Source organism: Neolamprologus brichardi, chromosome 9 (genome assembly GCF_056152115.1).
Source record: "Neolamprologus brichardi isolate AB-2024 chromosome 9, ASM5615211v1, whole genome shotgun sequence".
NCBI lineage: Eukaryota > Metazoa > Chordata > Actinopteri > Cichliformes > Cichlidae > Neolamprologus > Neolamprologus brichardi.
The window spans coordinates 29,706,671-29,732,441 of record NC_142112.1 but is presented as its reverse complement, the minus strand read 5'-3'; the positions used below and the strand labels follow the sequence as shown (position 1 = coordinate 29,732,441).

Genomic DNA, 25,771 nt, shown 5'->3' with positions numbered 1-25,771 from the left:
AGATAAGGAGCACTGTTAAGGAGAGGATGGATCAACGCTGCCCAGACAAGAGTGTTGTGAAAGTGCTGAACTCTGTAGCAGGAATGCAATGACAGGTCTAGACCTGAACTTCCGCGTCAAGCAGGAAGAAGCCAACAGTCAGACAAATGCAATCTTCAATCTGCTCGCACACCCAAAATCTGCCCGCATATGACTTTAATTTTTGGTGTCGAGCTTAATTAGAGAATAGTTTTTCGAAGTGGAGCTGATGTCCATGAAGCTGTTATCTTGAAACTTAGTGGCGAAGCAAAGGATTAACGCATTTTAAAAAGGTGAGTTTCATCTCTGTTAACTTGGATGTTGTGCCTTTGGATATAACGGTAACAACCGAAGCTGCTTTCCTCTGAACGCAGACCTAGAACATTGTTCGTTGATGTTTGACCACATTACAAGTGAGGATTGTGGTGGCTGTTGTGCTGGAAAAAAAACAAAATTAAAAACAAATGAGAGATTTGTTTGTAATATATGTATATTCAGCTACAGCAGAATAATTTAGCTCGAGGACGTTATGTACTGATATGTTGCAGATGATAATCTTAGACATCCTGTCAAACTTTGTGAGTTACATCACGCTCTGATATAAACTCTCAAAAGGTTTTAAATGTAATAGTACGAGAAATGAAAGAAAACTCTTTTTAGAAGTTTTTTTTTTTTACCATGAAATAAATAAATAAATGTTTTAATTCGGTGAAAAGAATGTAAGTTCATATCTTTCCAACTGGGTGGACCCCGCTATTGTCTCAGAGTGCTGCGTGACTCAATAACCACATGAAACTAATAGGGCTGGCCTCTTATATTAAAGTTAATAGTGCTGTCAGTTTGTTGTTGATGACAGGAACATTTTGTATATATTAGGCTTGTGGCATTTTGGGTTTTAAATCATGTCACAAAAATATGAAGTGAATTTGTTGTGAGTATAACTGAACGCATTGCTTTCAGAGCGATGGATTAAAAGGTCAAGGGGGTGTTTGCTTTTTCTAAGAGATGTTAAGCAAGACATTTTATTAAGGGGACTGATTGTAGTAGGTTTGAGTCTGATTTGAAACCTGCTTCAGCAAACATTAGGGTTTGTGCCTGCTGCTCAACCTCTAATTTGCCTACTTTGCAAAAAGAGCACATCAAGTCTTGTAAACACATCTGCTTAAGAGCCGAGCACAGAAATATGATCCGATCATACGAGGGAGAGTTTCTGTATGTTATGGTAAACACTGGAGTTGATGTCTGCTTTTGATTTTCTACCCTGGAGCTACATATGTGTGGCATGTAAAAGGCTGAGACATGTATTTGAGATTATTGGGGGAGGGAAGGGGGAGGGGGGTGTTCTAGAGGAATGCAGAAGCTATAAGCTATAAGGTGCTTTTAGATTTGCTGTTTTTTATTATAAAAAGTACAACAGTACAGTTGCAGTTGTAGTTTTCACAATGCGCTCATTTGACGCCCAACAATAACATTTAAGAACGCCGATAGGTCACGAATGCCTTTTGTCTGGCAATAAAATAGTGAAAAGTGTGAAGAGACAGTGGCACAGTTTTGTGAATCGAAAGTGTGAAAATGTGACTAGAAGTTCACAAACATGAACTCTGTTGCGGTAAATTGATATATTGAAAGGCACATAAAGCTACAGAGCTTGCAGAGGAAAAATTCCTGTTGTTATTAGTTTGGTTTCTTTGTAGAGCTATTACTCATTCATAAACGGGACACTGGGGTGACTTTGAATAGTTTCGCTGTTCTGGTCTTCAGCTTTCAAGTTTGCAATTTTTTCCGGTTACTGATGATAAAATCTTTGGCCAGATTTCTTTAAAAATCCTTTAAAAGTCTGATTTTAAACGGTGCTTTAATCATGGCCGTTTCCTTCTGAGGTATTATTGACTATTTGGTCAAATGTAGGATTTATTGTGTTTTCTGTGAACCCCCAATTTATACAACTCCACAGATTGTAGAAATAATCAGCGTAGCTTCCAGATCTAAAACGCATTTGTTCTAGTAGCCACCAGGGGGCGACTCCTCTGGTTGCGAAATGTTACGCTTTAAACCCTCATTTAATATAATGCAACACTAACTTTATTCATTATGTTTCCATTTATAGTAAAGTAGATGCTGAAGTTGGGTATATTTCACAACCTGTCAACATTGTGTTTGACAAATTGCTTGTTTTCAAATTCACAAACAGTTACTGTAACTAGGTAAGCTCTCCCAAAGTACACCAAACTCATCCCCTAAAGCTTGAAAAGTCATGAGTACATTATATTCATTAGTTTCTCTCAAAAAAAAAGTAAAATTTCAAAGGTGGATTTGGTCATCTTTGAACAAATCTAGGATACCTTCAAGCTTCAGAATCCCCCGTCCTTAAGGTCACATTTGAGTAAAACTAATTAGTCCACCCATAATCACGCTAGTGGTGCTGCAATGACTCTGAGGTTAACACCTTTATCTGTATATCAGTTGCAGGATCACACCTACAAATAGCACAGAAAAAGTCCATTCCTCACATTGTGTCTGAGATATCACTCCACTAATGCACACGTCTAAGACACTGAGGAGGGAGTGTGTTAAAATTGGGTCGATTTGTTTTCACCAGCGGAAGCCGTCTTGTTTTCACGCTCTGTTCCTGCCGCTTCTCACTTCTCCTCGCTAATCTGGGAGCGGTTCATTTCATGCATTTGGCGTCAAAACACAGCATCTCAGCAAAATCTGATTGACTGACTAAACTTCTCTCCCAGTGACTTTAAAACTACTAACAAAAAGTAGCACCAGACATTCAGAGATGGTGCGTTCTTTTACTCGAAACGTCTCATGCCGACCACGTATAGGTGAAAAAAAGTGACATAATGAGAACTGAGGAAGCAGTACCATGAAATTTGCAGGCAGCTGCTTGTGTCACCATTTCCGATACCATTTCAACATTGCAAGTTCCAGGAAGTTTACCAGTTACCACTTCCTCCTGGGGGTAAACCGTTTGTGTAAAAGGTAGAGGATTGCACTCACGTGCTATAGCAGTGAGCCCCACATATGTACGTCACATGGAAATTATGGTGCGCAAACAAATTCTATCAGTGCGCAGAGGCGTTTCAGCTTATGAGCCGTGCGATTTGATATATGACACCAGAAGATTAACAGTTTCTCGTGAGCTTCCAACACGCAGCATCTGTTAGATGTTTGAAACAGTATTGATCCTGTATAAACTCTTTCCTGGAACACAATCAGTCACTCTTGTCTCCTACACAGTGTCAATGAGAGATGCACCCCTGTGTCTTTTAATTAAATTCCAGCAATTTATTTTTTTCGTGTTGGATCTAAATGTCATTAAACACATTCCAGACTCTGTGACGAGTGAAAGCAGGGAGTTAAATTCTGCAGTATCGCCCAATATTTTCCTCTCTCATGGACGCTACCACGCAGCAGAGAAAAAATAATGACTAGAGGATAGCAATGCAAACATCTGTGCAGAGAATCTCACTGCATGAGTTAAACCAATTAGATTAGGGCTGATTTAACAAAAGAGGTTGCAGCCACCCCCACCCTTCCTCTTGCACACCCTGTGAAACGCTTTTAATTAGTGCTTAATTCACAAAACCAGTCAGAAACAAGAAGAAAATGCATTACATAACAGACTCATACACGTTGTCATGCTTAGTCACCCTCTAAAGACTCATACAGAGGCTGGAAAAACACAATAATAGGGTAGCTCTTTGATGCTAAGCATTCTTGCAAAATGAGGTGTGGCTTAGACACCAAACAAGTACAGCGCATCGGTTTCTTAATCAGTTTAACCACACCAAACTTGAGACTAACCCCAGCAATTTATAACTGACCTGAGGCAAACCGAAGCTTATATTCATGCAGTTTAATCACAGTCCGTCAAAATTAGTAAGCCAGCAACACCCGGGTTAGCTGGTAAGATGTCTTGATTAAAAAAGTGTTGTTTTTAAAAAAAGGTCGCACTTATTTTATTGCTTTTACTTTGAACATATTAACAGTGAATCAGATGTTACTCAACTGTGCTGCGCCATGCTGACATTGTTGTGATGTCAGATTACAATATTGAATAATCTGCATAAAACATTATGCAAAGTGGAGCTGTTTTTTTCACATTGACTCACATTGAGATGTTTAGATAAGCTGGATGTGTTTGTTATCGTCACTCTATCTCAGAATGATTGAAGGATATGATCTGGCTGAAAGCATTAACTGCAGCTCAGTGTCATATTCTTCTTTTATATTGTTTCACAAATGTACAAGTTCTGACCAGGGAGATCTTTTGACCTGATGATGGTGCTAAATGTACTAAAGATTCAGACTCATTCTAATTCATTAATAACTGCATAGATAAGTAGTAAAAGTCATGGAAATTGGTGATTAATCCTCTGGGGATCATGACTAATATACATTTTAATGCAGTCTTTCTGGTAATACAACCAGGCACAAGCAAATGTTTACTTGATATTTTGTAGCATTCAGGTCAGTAGAAGGTGAGAAGGAGGAACCAGTGAATCCAGATGGTTTACTGGTCATGAAACTCCTCTAATAAATTAATTTAGTGACAGCTTCAGCAGTTACCCACTCATACCTTATGTTAACAAGCCTTTAGTAATAATATATTTGCAGTCATGCGAAAAGTAGGCCACTACCACTATCCTCTTAATAAGTAGCAGCCAGGTGCTGCTAACCAAATGCATTTGATTAACTGATCATGAGCAAGTGTGAGCACGTCTATAAAAGCAGATCTGGACTATTCAGGTTTGTGTTAATGCAATGCCAAGGGGAAAAAGACATCAACGGTCATCTTAAAGAAGCAGTTGTTTAATTGTCCTTTAGTCTGTGAAAGGTTAGAAGGCCGTTTCCACACAGTCTGAAGTCCGTCAATCTACAGTGAGAAAGATTATTCACAAGGGGATCGTTTGAATAATCTTCCCAGGAAACCATCACCCTGAGGTCAGATCATGCAACACTCAGAGAAACTCCAAAAAGAGCTACACCTCAAACTCTACCTCAGTTAGCATGTCAGTTAGCATAAGTTAGCAGAAGACTTGTTTGCATGGGTTTCCAGGAGAAAGCCTGTTCTATTTAAAAACAGCATGGCAGCACTGTTTAGTTTAGAAAATTTGCATTTGAACAAACACACTCTGTACACAGAAATATGATCGAGTGTGTGAGGCCATCTGTCTGACACATGAAGCTTGGCTCGAATTTGAAAATATTCCTTGAAATAGGACAAAGATCCGGAGCACAGCACCAAATCTACAACAGAATGGCTGCAAAAGAAAAGAATCAAGGTGTTGCAAAGACCCAGTCAAAGTCCAGACCTCAAGTCGATGGAAACCTTAAGAGAGCGGTGCATAAATGAGTGTCTTCAAACTCAAAGAACTGAAGCATTGATGTAAAGAAGAGTGGGCCAAAGTTGCATCTTTATCAATGAAAGACTGATAAAGTCATAAAGTTATTAGATTAGAAAAGATGGTTCTATAATTCATTGATTTATCAGGTGCACTTCATTTCCAGTACAGTGGTCATTATCAGAAACATGCTATACTAGAAGCAGAAGAATTAGGAGAGCCCACATGTAAGCAATATAAAGTAAGCTACCATTAGCACCACTTTAACTGGATGAACTCCCACTGACACCTTCAGTGTTTCTGTGGTACCACTCACGTACCAGCATAAGAAAACAGGGACTCTGTTTTGACTGCACATTCCAGACCATCATAACATTTGCTTTGAGAAAAGAGGCTTCAAATAATACGTGCAGGGGAGACGGCCTACTGTGCATAATTACGAATGTAAATCTCAAGCGAGGCTTTCGGAGTGGTTTTCAAAAAAGGCGCAGTGATCACGGTGGCTCCTCGGGCTGTTACTCTGCTTAAAATGAAAAACATAACCTTCATTATCCTGACATTTCGCTTCATCCATCCACAATGGGGGATGTATATAAATCTGTACTAGCCTGATGTATGAGTCCATTTTGAAACGTGATCAGCAGTTAGGAGCAATTTCGAGCTAAGCACATTATGGAAGCTTGCATACTTTATGCTCTTCCAGTTTCCTTAGGCATCTTAATGTTGCATGCAGTTTTTCTTCTTCTTCTTCGTATAATGATTCAAACAAACACTCATCATACAACACGAAGCATGATTTCAAAATCCAGATTACTAAAGGACAGCTTAAAAAAGTCAACTCTGAATATGACAGAAAAGGCAACATAATATTTACTCGCTGCTTCACTCACTTGCTCCAACAAGAGACAACAAGTTATGGCAAATAATGACTGCCTGCAGTTATGCATACACACTTTGTTCCTTCAAGTCTGGGTTGGACATGTTTCGCAATATAGCATAACCTGGGGAAACGTTTTACATCTGCAAATACTTCACAGCAAAGTAGTAGCACCGTATCAGCACTCACTGCCTGCACTTGCTTTTACCCATGCAAATGGACATACCGTCTGTTTCATCTTCATTATTCAGTGCAGCTCATTTATACATATTATAAATATTATATTTTGTCACATTGGAAATAATGATAATTTCTATATCTGATTATTCTATTGATTCTTTCACCAGATGGACGACATTGACGCCATGTTCAGCGCCATGCTGGGGGAGATGGACCTCCTCACCCAGGTGACTTACCAGCCATTGTTTGCTTATATCTTTTTATATATACTTATTCTATTCTTGTTGCTTTATAGCACAAAATACCCTTAGAGCCATCTTTTCAAAACACAAACATTGAATATGTAGTTAATTTCCGGTGGATGAATAATGTGATTGCTCCTTTCCGTTCTGGTGTGTATAGCAATTTACAAAATAGACAAGTTGTAGCTGTGACAACAAAATAAAACGAAGACAAAACCAAGAACTGAAAGAGGAAAGAATGAGTGGATAACGCGTACCCAGGCGCACCCTGAAGATACATTTTTCTGCTTCTTTTTTCCTCCAGTTTCTGAATCTGAAATAAGCAGGTGTCACTTTTTCATCTCTTTTTCTCCATTTAAATTTAAATATATTTAAATTATCTTGTATAGAATGTATTAAACATGACAGGATTTAATATGATACCAATATAAAGTAGCAGAGGAGCTTGTGCCACTACCACATTTTCTGTTAATGAAAGGCATAAATCTCAATGTTCATGCAGCACATAGACAAAAATACATGTTTTTGTTCAAGCTGCCCGTGATTAATTATCTCGCCTAAGGACTTAGAGATACTTTTCTTCTTCGGAGAAGATGACAAAGTAACAAAAACCCACCATCCTTAACTGAGACGCTCGTGACTGGGACGAAACACACTTTGCGGTCATGTAAGAACCATAAATACCACCCTTTTCTGGAAGGGTGGGTTAAATGGCAAAACCCAACCGAGTAAAGATTACGCCTTTTTTTCTTAGTAAAAAACCCCATTGATCACTTTAATGTTTTCCATCTCAGTTCTTCCAAGATGGGGTGTCATATTGTTCATGCAGTGGGTACACTCTCACTCTTATCCCCCAAAAGAAAAAAAATACAACTCTGTCCTCTGACATAATGTTTTAGAACAGTTTTGTTTCAGAGCGCTCAAACATGAAAGTGTGCTCCTCTGCGGTGGGGGGTGGGGAAGTATTTTGGCTGTGCAGAAATTGTATTTGCATTCTTACAACCACACTGCTTTCTTCATTCTTTGCCTCAGAGTCTTGGAGAGGAAACGGTGCCCCCTGAAGCTCTCTCCGGCACAAAGAAGGAAGTCAACTACTCCATCGGCTTCACTGACCTGAATGGTGACTTCACATTTTGACATTATGTGTGGAAACACTACAAAGAGCTGGGCGTTGAGCTTTTGTGCAGTGTCAACACCCGAGTTGTGCAAGGGTGGGATGTGTCGTGTGCTTGCTCAAATTAACAAGAACTAGCATGGAAATACACAAAATAAAAAATAGAAAAGGTGCACTTCCTGGCAACTGAAGGCACAGATTAAAGTCTAATTACTCACTGTTTGCCTCTGGCTTTAATAAGCTAAAAAAATAAGCTGCAATAATGTTAGAACAAGGTCACAATATCAGCTGGTGTTAGCATTTAACTTTCCCTTTTTCTCCGTTCATTGTAAATGCCATTAAATCTTGTTAGATTGAGTTGATAGGCTGTGCAGCACTTTATAACAAATGCCTGCCTTGAAGGACTTTGCAAATGGAAAATGTCCTTGATATAAATAAACTATCAATCACAACAAATGGCTATGTTTTATAAAAGACTATAATCTACATGTGCTCTTGCAGCTCAGTAAGGCTGTGCCCGAATGCACGAGTGCAAACTGTTAATGCCATCCACTTTAAACTTAGCAAACGTATTACTGGGGACCAGCCAGAGTATGTGCAACACAGAGTGAGAGGTAGATTTAATAAGGTGCTTTCACATTTGCGCTAAAGGGTTGCTAAAAGTTGCCTGCTCCACTCCGTGTGTAGGGTTCGATCTCACCATCAACACACATATGTATTTGGCTACAAATTTAACCATCAAAACAATGTGCAAAATTTTTAATCTAACCTTAACATATTTCTATATTAAGATAAGATAAGATAAGATAAGATAAGATAAGATAAGATAAGATAAGATAAGATAAGATAAGATAAGATAAGATACTTGGAAAAAAGGGGGGCTGGTCAAAGAAATTTTGAGATGTTATCAGTTTGATCCTCACATGATCCCACAAAGATAGTTAAATACATGCCATTATTTTTCAAAAAATATTTCTCAAATTCTATGTATCTGTAGTTAGCAGTGAGTTTAACAAAATTCTGTCTCGAATGCAAACTTTAGCGACCGTTGATGCAATTGTAATTGTAAACGCAACATCAGACGTGCAACTAGATGCTATAATTGCTCTGTGTGGGATGATGTTCATGCAGACTGGCCTAGTTATTAGGGGGAGATACATAAATAATAAATGGTCATACAGAGCTCAACACTCAATTACTAACAATACAATTAATATAGTAAGATTTATTTATTGTCTTTGGTTTCCTGTGATGAGTAGTTCTCCAGAGCTGCAACCCTTACCTTGAAAAGCCACAGTCACACACATTAGTTAAGTGAGATTGACCTCATAGCTGGACTCTTTTCATAGCAGTAACTTTAAGCCAAAACAAAGTAATCCAAGTTGCTCTCGCTCCAAATCAGCAAAGGCAAATTATTTTGACTGGTCTATAACATACAGTTACTTTTCTTTATAAATGTATTAACTTAATGATGCTTTGATGAATCTAAATACAGGACAGTTACAAAAAGCAAAACTACAATTTGCATGCAGACGAAACTGTTGCTTCCTCTACTGAATTCTGAAACTTAATTCCTCAGTGAAGCAATATTGGGAACATGAATGAGGAATAAAATGAAAGAACTCCTTTCACTGACTTTGTTTAATAAAACATAACTGAAAGGGGAACTTGTTCAAAAAAGGAAAGTTCTTCATAATTAGGGGGAAAAGGCAAATTACTTTGAAAAAGGAACAAAAGGAAATTCTATCCAACAATATTCTCTATTGAGGAACTTCCTGACAAAATGTTTCTGCTTCACCAGAGTCCCTTCATGAACTGGAGGGCAATGACTTGGACGCACTCATGGCCGATTTGATGGCTGACCTCAATGCAACGGAAGAGAAACTGGCAACAGAGATAGAATGTTTGAAGGCACCGTCAGCGTCTAAACCAGACTTCCCACCACCGCCCAAGGGCCTGAGCATCGAACCTGCCCCATCGCACATTTCACCGTCATCTGCAGGAAGCAGAAGCAGCAATGTTAGCGCTCCTGTCCCTTCTGCTGCCTCCTCTTTAGCACCTCCACCTCCTTCTGGTGCAAAGCCCACGACGGTGAGTGAGCCCACATGCAGCAATTCTGCAAGCATTAATCAAGGCTCGAGAGAGCTAGTTTCGAGGGCAGTGCCACAGGTCAGAAGGAAGAACCGTTTGTTGAGCTCCTGGTAGAACAAATGAACAACGTCACAATCTTTCTTTTATTTGCGCATGTCTTGGTTTACCATGAGTAAATGCTTTATAAGCCATGCGTGACAAGACAGTTTTACAACAAAAACATCACCAGTTCCCAGCACATAAATTTAAGATGAGTTTTGTATGTTTTTGTGAAACCTGGAAGAGTGGTATTGCTCTTAACGGTGAGATCATAGCAAAGTCGCTCCTGGATGGAGGCATCTGTTACAGTTACAGAGACGTGTGAGGCGAAACAGCCGAGGGTCTGTCTGGAACAGATCAAACACATACGGCAATGAGAAAAGTGTAACGGGATCGATAGCAAAGGTTGGGCTTGGAGTAAGGGAGGTAAGATGTGACAGTTTTGGAGGTGGGGAGGAGGGGGGGTAGACGGGAGCTTATTGCTTTAGCAGAGGTTGTTACCTCATCTGTCTGAGGTAAAAACACCAGCTGTGCTGAGGCAGCGAGTGCGTCACTGTAAGGTAGACGTGGACGAGTTCATTAAAGTTGCAGTCAGGATTTTCACGGGTGATTGCATCTGGAGAAAACAGTAACCCAAGTTAATTGAGATCTAGCAGGTAGGATTTAATGTCCGAGATGGGAGTCTTGCATGGAGATTTCAACACCCACACAGGAGAGGATGAAGTGAAAACAAGACATTACACCTCTTGAAAAATGTTGAAGTGCTACATCACAGAGATAGACTTGCTAGAGTTTGATCTTCTGACTCGCCCTTGGGACCCTTTCTGCAAACTAGAAGTACGTGTCATTACTTTCTTGGAGAGTTTTATGACACAGATACGACTGTCTTTGCACAGTGAAATATGAAGCTACAAACAGCAGCCAGAAAAAGTTAACCATAATCATTGGATCTGTATACAGCTTTATGCAACATAAACCTCATAAATGATGTATAATGATGAGAGCTATAGAGCTGACTGGAACTGGTTCTATGGAAAAAGACTTTGAGTCTGTCACTAATGAGTCACAATAGTCTCTAACCAAACAATCATGTTGTGTATTGTTTCTAAGGCCTGAATCCACACATGTAAACACACCTGAGGCTACACATAGGAGTGGTTCCACTTGAAAGTAGGGCCTAGGTGGGATGATAGGCTCAGCCCCCAAACACTTGACTAGTGTTTGTAAGAGATTGTGGTTTTGTTAAAGTAAACAGTTTTACAGCAGTAGATAATAATAGAAAGCTCCATTTTCTGAGCTTCCAGTGGTGGTACTGGTGTACTAGTGTTGAGCTTTGCCTCATTAAAAGGTGAAGATATACTTTACATGCTCTTATTCGCACAGATGTTACATTCTGCCTTACATTAAAATGAGCTATAAGTCATAACAGTATTCATAAATGATCTAGTGGGTCATTTTCACATTGACTCATACCTTGAGAGTGCGTCACTGAGGTTGCTCCTAGTTCAAGTGAACTGCAGTAATCTCATTAACCTACATGTTGTTAACCTCAGAACACCCCATAGAGTGTCATTATATGGAGTAATACTACATAATGCAATTAAGTAAGAGTTGTAAGCCAGGAGATTTCTGCTGGGAACTTTGTGTTTTACACTTTTGATGTACAATATCCCCCTCCTCATCATTAGCCCCGTTAAAAATTTAAAAATGACTCACAGAGATGTCTCATGCTTTCCTTTTTGCTTTCCCTTTTTGCTTTTTTGTGAGTCATGACTTTATATGATAAGAAAGGAATTTTTGGCAACCTTTATTTTAAATTAAAAACAGTTTTCCTTGAAAGATAATAATTGTATATTGTCGAACAAATACTAGATTATAGCGGGGTAGAACCTAAAAAGGTCGTCACTCTGTTAAAAAGTGAATTAACACATTTTCTTTATGATTGAAGTTTGTTCATTTTCTTTTTGGTGCTTACATTGTACTTTTCTAAAAAAAAAAAAAAGAAGAAGAAAAAAAAAAGAAAGGTTGACGACCATGTACCATCTCATCCCTGTGCACATCTTATTCAGGAGGAGATCGAGGCGCAGATGAAGGCAGACAAAATCAAACTCGCTCTTGAGAAACTAAAGGAAGCTAAAGTTAAAAAGGTAAGACAAGCAAACACCAACTTCTTGTTTTGCCCTCTGAGCTGACGTCCACTGGCAAGAGTAGAGACGTGTAGAATTACAGCTACCTGAACATTACTGTAAAAGAGTTAATGGTCAAACATAGCACGGGTTTCCTTTCCTTTTTTCTCTTTTGGAAGAGCCATCAATCACAGTAATGGATGGTTACTTTCATCCAGCCAACATCCCGCAGGACAGCGTGGTTTCCTGTTTGGGGGTGATATGTGGACACTTTCTCATCTTCAAAGCAGCATTCAAAAGCTCAGACATGTGTTCTTGCATGCAAAGCTACACTTCCAGAGCAGCGATTTTTACACAAAAAAACCAAGTTTCACGCAGATGGCATGCCATTCTTTTATCATAGATGACTGTGACTGATACGACTGCCAAGTTTTACTCTTTTACTCGTGGTTTGGCTCTTCGCAGTGACCTAGTTCCCTGTTAAGATGGTAGTTACAAATTCTTAGAAGTGAAAACTAAAAAGGAACTTTTTCCAAAAAGCCATGTGTGCGTGTGGAAGCTGAGGAAACACAGGCCACTTTCATATGGATGTGTGTCTCTGGGTTCATAGAAGAGATACAGAAGTGCCAGGTGCACTTCCAGGAATTTCAGCAGAAAGTGGTCAGAGGACCACAAGATAAGATAAGCCCACTGGTTTCTTAGCATGTTTGAGGATATTTTTTATAAGATAGCATCTTGGGGAGAGGAAGTGCTAGGAGGAAAATTAAATTTCCAGCGATAGTTCATTCAACCACATGTCAAAACCTGACTGTTTTTCAAGGAAGGGTGAAACTGAGTGACTTGTGACCTGAAGCTCTAAATCCTCTTGTGATAACATCTCTGAAACCCCCATTTTTATGACAAAAAGCAAGCAACTGGCTGACCTTAGTGCTGTGTAACTCCTCAGCTTTTCCAAAGCAGGATTTCTTACCAGATGAGAGGAATTGTGAAACCATATGAGCCTGCAGGGGAAAAAATGCTTTGCTCTGGGGCAAAATTAATCTCATCCAACACTCTGAGTGAGGTGCTAAGACTGCAAAAAGACAATAAAGAAGAAATTACAGCAAAGCTCGAATCAGAAGACAGAAGTGCTGATGCTCGAAGTCTTCCAGTAAAGCTAACGTTAGGAGACAGAAACATCCATTTACTGTGCATATCCTGTAATTAAACTGGCAAACAAACAAGCTGCATGTGCATAAAGGCTGGATTTAATGTCTTACACCTGCTGCTGTCCAACATGTTGAAAACCTTAAACTTAAACCTTTTGCTCTGTTTCTTGCTGGGAGTTAGATTAAAAGATGCAGGCTAAATCTAGTTAATGCTAATCTATACTGTAAATGGCTTTCTATGAATACTGTGAATGCAGTTCTGTACACAAGACGAAGAATGTGCTTGTTTGTTCAAAGATTACAAGAAGTATACAGTAAAAATGAGCTTTAGCTCTTTTGCTTTGGCAGGCTAAGGTAAGCTAATCCAGTTTGCCATAAAAATAGAATTTTTAAAATCTAAAGTTGTGCAAGAACACCAGAAAACATCACTTTTATATACTAGAATGATATTTTTGGTGCTTGTGTGGTAAAAAAAAAAAAAAAATTTTAAAAAGCTGTGTTTTTCTGTTTGACAGTTGGTGGTGAAGGTACTAATGAATGATGGCAGCTCCAAGACGCTGATGGTCGATGAGCGACAGAATGTCAGGGAAGTTCTGGACAACATGTTTGAGAAGTCTCATTGTGACTGCAATGTGAACTGGAGCATATGTGAGACCAACCCAGAACTGCAGCTTGGTGAGTTACCATAATATAGCATGTAAGCTACCATAGAGTAGATGCTATACAGTGCTATGTTGATGGTGTTAACTTCTTTTAGGGTCAAATGACTTAGTCTGATGACCGGTCTGAAATTATCTGACAACCATCGGTTGCTAGAAAAAGATACATATTCACTGACCGTTTGACAAAAAATGCTCGTGACTGGTTTGGTCAGTAACAAATTGCTGTGGTTGCATCAAGACACCATCTTGTCTGGAAACACTTGCTAAGTAACCGCTGAGCATTAGTGAACCAGAAACAGAAACTGTCATGCAATTTGAAATGTGTTGACAGTTTAGCTTTTATCTCAAAGGTGATTCTCCATTTCTGGTTTCTGTTACACTTTTTTTTTTAATTTTTATTTTACTACTGCTCGACAAGTCAGTGTCTTACATGCTAACTATGGACAGCCATGGCAACTACAGCAATCATGAGGAGGTTTTTAGTGACCAATTCTATCAGCCAGCAACCTCCAACAGCCACTCGCTAACTGGTCAGGGGTAACAGACTGGTGGTTGTATCATGGTCAATACAGGAGACAGTTCTTGATCAATGTGAGCATAATGTCACACCAAAAAACTCTATAGATTAGCCTTTGTCTTGACCTTTAAAATGTTTATGGGCCAAGTCACTGATTTTTATTCATAATGACTGAAAAGTTATGTCAGTTTTGTAAATTTTGGTTATTACAAGCGCCAGAAAGGAAGGAACCTTGTAAGGAATCTGAAGTTCAAATCTCAGTCACTGTTAATTAATGGTAAGTCTAAGTTGAACTGAACAAAAGTTACAGGCACTATATGCAGAATAGCTCGGTCACATATTTCTAGGAGACGGTACTGTATGAAGCTGTGTGTCATCAGCATAGCTGTGGTAAGTGACACAGTGTCTGTTAGTAGAAATATATAGTATATGTACCTTTAAAAATGCTGCAGTGAGTCTGATGGGAAATGCAGCCGCAGTGTTGATGGAACCTTTATGGCCAATGATTTTAAAGCGCCATTGCACTATGATTCAATATGTAGTTATTTCATAAGATATTTGCCGTTTTAAAAACCCGCAGACAGGTTAAGTGTTTTCAGGGGCAAATAAGAAATCTTTCAGTGCAAAGAAAAAGACGTTTGTGATTCGAGGAGCAGTTTGGAATAAATCAAAGAACTCGATCGCACGAATGAGTAACTACCTAAATGACATTGGCAGAAAATACAGAGAAAGATGTCAAAGTTGTGCTGACACCGCTTCACCGACAAGTGACATCTGGGTAATTTAGTGCAGAAACGCCGCGGCAATAAGCACTAGCTGAGCAGCAAATATATCAACAAAACCAGAAAAACACAGTGGTGGTATATTACTGTGTTAACAACGCCAGACCTCAGTGTGTTTTTATATGAACTGTCAAACTGTCTCAAACACACTCACACACAAAAATATACACTCACTGTACAAGGTGGGATATTTCATCCTGGTCGAGATGATGGACTGTGTTTTTATTGGCACGGTGGCAGCCAAACTGCACCGAGCTCACAATGAAACACTGATCTTACTCCCATCCATCTCTTTCTTGCCCTCCTCCTCTCCTTTATATTTATATTCTCTGTCGCTCTCTTGCTTACACTCACACGAGGAGTGTAGACAGGTGGGTTTAATTTGCTGTATCGGACACTGTCAGTCATCCTCCCTGTCATGCGGAAATAGAAGCCTTATGATCTCAGTCCTCCGTCTGAGCTGTCTGTGCTATATTTACTTCGGCTGCTGGGCTGCACCTCCATCGGCGGTACCATCTGCTTTTTGTGTTTTCTTACCACTTTATCAGATTTTAACAGAGATAATTGGTGTTTTTAAATAGCCATATTTCTATATCATGCACAGAGATTTGTTTTATTTCATCCTGAAGCAGTTTTAATCGAACTTTTGTGAGCAATAAAATATGAGTTGGTATTATTTTGCTTTAAAGAAATTTTATATGCTGTTGTGACGCACAAAATTAATGGCTAAGCTTTGAATTATTCAATTTCTTATTTTAAATTTGAAGATGAAGAATAAGATCATGTTAATCCACTGCAGTTTACATCTTTAGACATTCATCATAATTATATAACTTTAATAATATCTTATTTTGCTGGGGACTGCGGTGTGTAGAAAATATTACTCAGAAACAGAAAAATCATAAATTTGTTAATGACTGTTTTCAACAGAGGATAAATACACATTTCTGACAACATGAGAGGACAGTGGTACAGAATAATAAACTTTATCAGATTGGGATATATATCATTAGTTTGTTTTTTTTCATAACACTTGTTTTAAAAACGTTTTCCTTTCAAAGAATGTGTTTGTTAAAGGGTATAATACATGTCAAGTAAAAATAAAATCTTCAACTAAGACTTTACTCTTGGTACGGTTGGAATAAATCAACAAAGCACTCTCATATATCATACTGTACATAAAAGATGGACAAAGCCACTGTGACATCACCTATTGGTTTAGACTAGATTGTCTTTTCACAATAATCTTTTGGACATTTTTGCCTTTGTTAGATAAAACAGGGACGATTAGACAAATGTGGAAACCCAGTGAGCTAAACTACCAGTCATGACATTTACAAGTGAAGGTGCAGTGCTAAAGGTATCAGCTAAAGCTAACTAGCTTGACTGAACCTGCAATTTAGTTATAAGTGTCATACAGAGAAAGTAATGAAGTACTAAAATATCACTTGAATGGAGGAAATTAAATTCACAACAAGCCATATTATTTCTCAAATAATTATACACAAATGCTCTTAAAGTAACAAATTAGATGAAATGATACCTAGCATGTAGATAGCAGCTATGCTAATGTTATCACCAACCTCTTATTTGAAGCAAACAATGCAAACGTCAAGCCTTTGTACAGTTAATACAGTACAATACAGAGTTTTTGTTGTTGTTTGTTTCATTTTTATACAAGGCATGCATTTCAACTGTAAATTTGGGCATATTACATCAGCCACTGGATTTAGCTTCTCCATTCTGAAGCTTCAGCATTAGCTTTTTGGCTGTCACCACACTACATCATGATAATGAGAGAGACATGGCTTCGGAAAGATATTCCAGACACCCTGAATCAACTAGAAAGTTTTTTATGTGTACAGGGAGGGGGATATATGTGTGTCTTCTTCTTTTAAAGCAAGCCTCAAGTGGCCATTAGAGGAACTGCAGGGTTTAGTAATGTTTTTAATCTCAATTTCAAGTTAAATTCTTCTTCCTCCATTTTGATTTATATTCCCACTTCTATTTGCACCTCATGGTAAAGATGACATATCTGTGCTGCTGGTGCAAAAAATAAGAGCCGACGTGCGTTTTTCCCTTTGGTCAGCACTAACCAAATCATAGTTCTTGGCTTAAATTAGTCGTCTGACACACAGACTGCTATCTATAGTGTGCCAGCCATGCAAGAATTCCTCTGTGTGCGCCATTTGACTCACAGGCACAAGAGTGTTTGGGATTTTGTGTCACGTTTGGCTAACTGCACAGCAAAACAGCTCCAAAATGGAAACAGTTAATTCATTTTTAAACCCTTGAACATTAGTAACACTGCAGCTGACCTTTAATCTTCTTCAGCAGAACGTCAAGGCAAATCATGCCCAATAAACACCCACAGAGCTCAACGAGCAACACCAGCTCTCCAGAAAATCTCCGCTGTTATACATTCACCCATGTGCTCGCCATGCACACTACTGAAAAGCACCATGTGGTTAATGCAGTTCAAAGGGACTTTTACTCCTAATAACTCACTCCAGCAAGCAAAGTCACACCATCCATTTAATGATTGTAATAGTCAAACTAGTCTGGAACCCTGGCAGCAATTTATTTAATGCCTACCTCTGCCTCAGATGGTAACCCATAATTTGAGACCAGGGCTAAACTACATTCAAAGGGCCAGTATATGATGGAGATCTACAGCACCAGGCATGTGGGTGGGCAAAGGAGGAAAAAGGAGGAGAAGGAGGAGGGGAAGGAAAAAGCTCTTAATGTGTTTTGGAGGTTTAGTACCATTTAAAGTCCCGCCAGCAAATGCTGAAGGTTGGATTTTATTGGGTCCTCCCTTAATTCAGCTCATTTGAAGTAGACAATTGTAAAGCTGTGCGACTGACTTTGAAGCAAGTGCAGCTGATTTAAAGATTTCGCGATGGAGTGATCTACTGCGGCGAAGCATTTGTTTTGACTTGCTTCATGGCACAAAGATAAAGTCTGGCGTGCTTTCTGGTTTGAACAATAGTGCACCGAGAAAGTAAACTGGAGACAGTTTAATCTTCCAAAGTGGCTGAGCCAAACTATATCTCATGGCTGATTGAAGAGAGATCAGCTGGATTTACTGCAGAGATAGAAAGAAATAGTGCTTTACTTAAATGTGCTAATAATATCTCACATTCAGAACCACCACATGTTGCATGAAAGGACCAGCATCTGAGAACAAGGGAACAAAAAATACATTCCTTCAGCGTGCTTTTCACCTCCGGCTCTGAAGACTTTGGACTGCTTTCTGTCGTTTTAGTTTTAAAATGCAAAAGTGGGAGGTTACTCTACAGTTCCTAAAAGCATGGGGAAGACCGAGGAGGAACTTGCAGAGGCTGCTATGCATGTATAGCTAAATATATTAGCAAACGATAAAATACAGAAGCTGTTATTTTTTTTTTTTTTTTTTTGACATTTTTTTAGTTATTTTTTCAGAGCAGGAAAAGAAACGTATTGCTCTTTGAACCTCAGGCTGCTTTGGCTTTGCAAATGATGACTGTGTTAGAAACAAAAAGAGAACTACTTGTTTCCTTCCGTTGAATTTAAAACTGACCCCGATGAAGGTTCAAAGCAAAAAAATACTAATCTCACAATACAATTTTTTAAAAAAAAAAAAAATGGACTTTTGTCCTCATCAGTCATCTAATTACATCCTTTTAGATGTGAGCCTTTCTTGACATTTCACAGGGTAATAATATTCTTTATTTCCACTATTGTCCAGTGACAGCAGGTATAAATTTTAGTGATATATTAAATAAAGCTAAAATTAAGTAAGATAAAGCACCACATGGATAAGCTCCAGCATTAAAATCACAGCTTTTAAATACTTAATTAGAAGGTTTCTTTTTCTTTACTTTAGCTTGATACTGTGGACATATGTATAACAAGATATTGAACTACAGTTTTTTAGGAAGTAGGCAAATAACATATCAGAATAGAGACTATAAATAGCAATATGTGTGTCATACGCTTGAGAGACTCACTCAGGTCTGGCTTAAAGTCGCTCTGGCCTTTTGGTACCTTAATATTCTCCAGTTCAAGCCTCTTCATTCCCCTGGCGTGACTTTGCATGGTGAAATTTCAAAAGCTAAACTATGTGAAGAATCTGTCATCTCATTAAAAAAACAGTACATCAAAATGACTCTTATCCAGCAATATTTCACTATGAATGTGCCAGACTAATAAGTTATACATCTATTCTTTTCTTTTGGCAGAACGGGCGTTTGAAGACCACGAGAACCTTGTGGACCCACTCTCAGCGTGGACAAGGGACAGCGAGAACAAAGTACTCTTCCAAGAGAGACCAGAGAAATATGAAGTTTTCAAAAACCCACAGGTTGGTCTACTTCAATAGTTTCTATTTTATAAAACTATATGAACCTCTATAAATGAACACTGATAATAAGCAGCGTTCGTGTGGGATTTCAGTCATCCATTGGGTGAGATGTGGTGTGGCTCCTTATTCTTGGACTGAATTTGTACAAATCTATCTGCACGTTGTTTCAGCTCTGCGCCATCTGGTTGTTTTTTACCTTCTCAATTATGCAATGTCTTTTCGTCCGTGCGACACGACCTCTTACGTTTATGTCCACACTGCAGTATATCAAGCGAAACAGCTTCAGGCAAAAAAAAGGAGATCTTGGCATGTTTGTGATACAATGAGACCCTTTAATATCTTACAGTATTTAATGGATTCGGTCTGTTGGCAGAGGCAAACAGCTGGGTTGGAAAACCAGCGAAGATTTTCTCGTTTTTAAAGTATTCCATCATGTCTTCCATGTCCTCCAACAAAAGACAGATCCCTTTTATGCAGTATGTCCTTATTCATTTACTATTTGAGCTTTTGACACGAACTACCAAATAGATTTTCCCTCTGGGCTTTTCCTCACAATGAAAACATACTGGCTCGGACTATGATATGACGCCAAAGCATTTCACTCATACAGAGACAAAAGGGATTGAGACCCCGATGTTTTTTGTTTTTTAAAGGTTATATGACTTCTTCTGCTCTTTTAGAGAATGATATCCTTTAGTTTAATTCCTTAACCCTTAAAACCTTGAAGGTAGAGGAGCTAAAACTGCTCGTTTCAGACAGAGGATGAACCGACAAGCTGCATTAAGGCCCAGTGAGATAAATAAGCATTTTTCTGAATTGTTATTCATGCAAACCTTCTTCATATGATTCCAAGAAGAAAAGAACTGAGCTGTAAATAAGTCTAATAGGTCCAGTTTAAGTTGTTTTACAAAGAGGTGGCCTTACCAATAAACCAACGTGCCCGTCCCTAAAGCAATAATTCAAGCACTTTGTTTTGTTCCTGCAGAACTTTTATCTGTGGAAGAAGGATAAGAAAACTCTCAAAGATATGAAAGATAAGGACAAAGAGTTATTAATACAGGTAAAACACACTCACAACCTATAGGTGGAACATCATCCATAAGGTGACTTTTTCCTATTAGTAACTTACCCTTTCATCCCCTCCTCATCTCTGCAGGAGAACTTCTGCGGGACTTCCATCATCGTGCCTGATCTCGAGGGGGTGCTGCATCTTAAAGAAGACGGAAAGAAGTCCTGGAAGCAGCGGCTCTTCCAGCTGAGGGCCTCGGGAATTTATTATGTGCCCAAAGGGAAGACCAAGGTCAGGAGTCAAAAGGAGAATGCAAGAGAGAAAACACACGTCCAACTGCTAATGCTCTGATTCAGCCGGCCTCAGACGTGCTGAACAGGAGTGGTGAAAGATGAAAATCCCACAGATACAGAGATATTTTTGCTATGTCAACTGAAACCCTAATGAAGTGTAATATCAAGTTTTTTCATCTTTCCAAGGGACTGTTAAGAGTCTTTCAGCTTTATTAACCTCACTTTTGTGTTATGCACCGCTGGATATAACTGGGGTTATTACTCCCCCTCTGATACCTACAGCGTACTTGCCACATATCTCAGATCTTTTGGCAGCTCCTGCTCCCAAATAACCATTTATGCATCACATTATACCCTGCTACTGCATCTGTAGGGTAGATATTGAATTTAGTTGGCACAGAAACAGGTAAATGGCAAAAAAGAAAAAACCCAAACCGAACAATCGTCTTTTGTTCCCTTTCAGTCGTCCCGTGACCTTGTCTGCTTCGTCCAGTTTGACAACGTAAACGTCTACTACAGCAAAGACTTTAAGAGCAAATACAAAGCTCCAACTGACTTCTGCTTTGTGCTGAAGGTAAGGCTGCATATCGATTCAGCTCGCTTCGAAGCCACACGCCACACGCCCTTTCATTGTGGACCAGATAAACGCAGAAGCTGCAACTTCCTTCACACTGTGTGCTACACTGAGTGCTGCACTATTTAAAAGATGCTAACCAAAGTGGTGAGCGTGGCAAGCCCTGCAGCTGCCTGCATGGCTGGAAATTTTCAAAAGCAATTAATACTTCGATTTAAAGAAGTGAAACAGCACCGTTTCGTCCTATTTAGTCTTAAAAGTGGCAAGAATTTTAAGAAACTTCCTATTTCTTGTAATCATTTACACAAAAGTACTTTTTGTCTATTTAAGAGTGATTTTAAAGTGTAATAGTGGCAGTAGTTTGAGGTACTTACAGTAATCATTTAAGGGTAAAAAATGCTGACGGATGCAAAAGCAAGAATTAGATGGTTTGCTGGTCAGTGTTAAAGGGATGTGAAAGTCTGCTTTTTTCTTTTCCCCTATCTTGTCTGGGAAACACTAGAATCAGCAGATCCCATTAGACTAGATGTTGAGGAGCAGAGCAAAAAGAGCTTAGAGAAGCAAAGAAACTGAATTAGCTTCAAGTGAAAGACAAAATACTCGAGGCTTGGGTTGAAGGGAATAAGGCGCTGCTGCAAGGGCAAACAGAAAATTACCTTTCAGAACTCCAGCCAGGTTTCAACTGGCCTCCTTACCTTAAAGTTAAACTTACAAAGTAAATACAGTAATAGCTAAAGCTGTTCTTAGCTGCCAGAATGTTAAATTAGCATTTGGACAGATTGATGAGGTGGCGTTTATGAGCTGACAAAAAACTGCTGCAATTCAAGGACGACAACAGAACAATTTAGCCTCATCAATTTGCTGTTAAATATTCAGAGGAGCAGCCGGAGGTGATCTCTAATACCACCCCCATTATGAATAACCAAGCTTCTATAACTCATATTGTGTCATTACAAGGTAATTTAACTTTGGCTTCAGGGAGGGAAACAATAGACTGGGGGAATTAATGTTACAGTAAGTGCTTATGGTCAGAAAGTTGGCCTATGTGGATATCTTCTTGCATGGAAGCAACAACAAAAGCAAAACGAACATCAGCCTTCTCACTAGTTGCAATAATATTGAATTACATGATCCATCTGAGGACTGGTTTCTGTTCACAGATGCAAACAGAAATATCCCACAAAACAGGAAGTGAATATACATATTTATTATTTATTTGATTTGCACCAAACTATCTGCTTCTAGACCCACGCTGCCCCCTTATGGCTCTCTGTAATATCAAGGGGAAGGTAAACAATAGCAACAAGTAGGTCACAGTGTAGCAGGTTTAGCCTGCCGTTGCCTCAAAACCAGCTTAGTGTGCATTTAATATAAGTGACTGTTAATATATGTAATTAAGATAGGGTTCCTGTAATGAAGCAGATTTGTGCAGTTGGGTTTTTAAAATATATTTCAGGACATAAATTATCATGGAAACTTCAAGCTAATTTCTTGAACTCTTTAAAATCTGTATATCTGAGCATGAAAACAGTCATGAGGACTCATAAATTATTAATGCTTTTATGAGAAGATGAGACCCTGCATGTCCATAAAACTGTTCAGGGTTTCAACTTACAGTCATTTTAAATCCTGATCAATCTGCCAGAATAGACACAAAGGAACTGGACCACTTACAGAGTTACACCAGCTGTTCAGCCATGGAAATCCATACCGTTAAGCTCCTGGTGCGCAGCTTTTGTGCTGATGTTAATGTCAGAGGAGATCTGGAGCTCTGCACTTACTGAGTCACCAGAGCCTTGGCCACTTGTACAAAATATGTGCCTCAGCAATCAGTGAACTTTATGTGGTTTGACACTTTGTGGCTGAACTGCTGATATTCCTTGTTTGCAGTTTGCAATAATCCCATTAACAGCCAATGGTGGAATATATAGGAGAGAAGAAATTTAATGAATGACATGAAAGACCTTATATTCAATGCCAAAATAAGTCCTAATTGGCTATGGGTTGTTAATTTCAGTTGTTAAAGTTGTTAAAAAACATTTCTTTGGACATCGCGAGTTTAATTTAGAAGGTGGGATTGATGCAATCCGGCTGATCACTACAGGAGCCATTAAAGCCTCTGGTCCAAAGTTTTTGTGCTAATGCTAAAGGAGCTCTGTAATATTATGTGGTATTGCTACAGTTTCTAAACACTACAGTTTGTAATAACATAACTTACAGCTGATCGTGTAATATTGAGAATGGAAGATATTTCAGAAACGAACTTGTTGCAATGGTGGCATCTTGTTGGAACATCCAAATTTAGCATTCAAATTCAGTGAGCTCTTTAGTAGAGGAAAAAAACATCCTTCACAAATGTTTGTAAAGCAGACTGCATGGTTAGGTGCTTGATTTTATACACCTGTGGTGATGGGACTGAAAACACAAGGGATCAAAGATTAAAAGGTGTGGCCCAATGTTTTTTCCATGTGGTGTTTTTGATTGGCTGATCAAAAACGTATAAACGTATGTGGCTTTGCCTCTGCAGCATCCTCAGATCCAGAAAGAGTCTCAGTACATAAAGTACCTCTGCTGTGATGATATTTGGACCATGAACCTTTGGGTGACCGGAATACGGATTGCAAAGGTAAATATAAAAACTGTACAAAATACAGTTTTTCCTTAAGCAAAGATACAAAATCGGGTTGTCTTTTTCTTTTGCTTCCAGTACGGGGCATCGCTGTATGAAAACTTTAAAACAGCAGAGATAAAGGCTTCTAACTCTGTGTGGACGAACCGCAGCACTCCATCGAGCTCCAATCAATCAACGCCCTCACCCACAGTCAAAGGTAGCATGACATGCAATTTCTCCTTCACTGATTGTTTCATTGATCTGATGCAGTGATATTAGCACACACTTTTTCACTTGTACTGAAAGTTCACTTGAGTGTTTCTCTTCCTCTTCCAGCTAAATCATCAAACCAGGCCAATGGTCATGCTACCAAGCCGCAACCAGGATCTATTTCTCAGGTAAATAGCACTTCATCAGAAGGGAAGCACTGGTTAGCCGTTATTGTGACTGTTTTTATAGTTTAGTCTATAAAAACAAACCATGCATAGGACAAACTGAAGCTAGCTCCTACATTTCCCATAATGCCATCAACACCATTTATCAAGTACAACCCCTCTCCTCTTCTTTTGTTTAAGAATCTTTTCCCTTCCTGTCAATCTTATATCTTTAAATTTTATTCTAACTTATCAGAATCCAGCTCCACCACCACCACCACCATTAGCCGAGATCCTCCCCCCACCACCTCCAGACCCAGTGCTCCCTCCTCCTCCTCCTCCCATGGCTGCCAAGACTGCTTCAAAACCCACCCCCCCAAAGCGGAATCAGCCAAACAACTTTCCTCCACCTCCACTTGATATGGACAATCTCCCTCCTCCACCACCACCTCCACCCACTGACGACCACTTAGAGGCTCCGCCAGACTTTCTTCCACCACCTCCTCCAGCTACTGGCTTTAGTTCACTGCCACCACCACCTCCTAGTTTTGGTGGCGTGCACCACTCTCTGCCCCCGCCACCACCAGATCCAGTGTCTTTGCCACCACCTCCACCTGACCCAGTGTTTGTAGCTTCTGGGGCTCCACCACCACCTCCACCACCTCCTCCACCACCACCTGCTGCTCCTGTCGCCACCCTAAGACCAGCTGTGAGGACTTCTGGGTCATTGAAGAAGGTTCCTCCGGCTCCACCAAAGAGGACTGCACCAACGCAAGGAGGCGGAGGAGGAGGAGGTGGAGACTTCATGTCAGAACTGATGCTAGCCATGCAGAAGAAGCGTGCAGACCAGTAGCCTGAACAGAGAACTTGTGGAGTATAAATACAGAATGAACTATGCCTGCACAGCCAACAACTTAATCAGCCTTTTCTCAAAAATGAAGCTAGTGGAGTTCTCTGTAGATTTCTCCTTTTAGGCATTCATCCTTTTTCTGAACAGCTTCCAAGACAAAAACGAGTTAACCTTTGAAAAAAAGTTCAGTTTTAAAAAAGCATTTGAAAACGTTGGGCTCAAAAAGACTATTACAGCTTGCTTTGTCATGCTGTTATCGTACTTCCATATTGTATATATATATTTGCATACATAGCTGTAAATACTGTAAAAACACAGTCATTGTGTTACCAGTAAATATACAAGTTAGATAGTTTGTTTTCATTTGACTCTTCAACCCACCTAAATAAACCCTTGAATCTCCTGGCTGTGCTGCACCATCAAGATCTGTGTTATTAAAATATGTTGTTGCTTGGCTGGACAAGTTGTCAGTCTGCCGCAGGGCCAGCACAGTCTAGACCTCGTGGACATGGCTAAATGCTGTGCTTCCTCCCCTCAGACAGGCTTTTACAGTAACCACCTGCAG

At 39.4% G+C, this 25,771-nt stretch overlaps 1 protein-coding gene across 1 annotated transcript; it reads left to right on the top strand.

The window, feature by feature from the left end:
• The first annotated feature begins 76 nt into the window (after nt 1-76).
• Nucleotides 77-25,608, top strand: apbb1ip (amyloid beta precursor protein binding family B member 1 interacting protein). Its single transcript, XM_006799246.3, has 14 exons — nt 77-311; nt 6,597-6,656; nt 7,704-7,791; nt 9,587-9,876; nt 11,985-12,062; nt 13,705-13,864; nt 19,374-19,495; nt 20,481-20,555; nt 20,652-20,795; nt 21,261-21,371; nt 23,899-23,997; nt 24,079-24,199; nt 24,319-24,380; nt 24,613-25,608. The coding sequence occupies exons 2-14, from the start codon at nt 6,597-6,599 to the stop codon at nt 25,207-25,209; spliced, it is 2,007 nt and encodes a 668-aa protein (XP_006799309.2). The 5' UTR covers nt 77-311; the 3' UTR covers nt 25,210-25,608.
• Nucleotides 25,609-25,771: the final 163 nt, after the last annotated feature.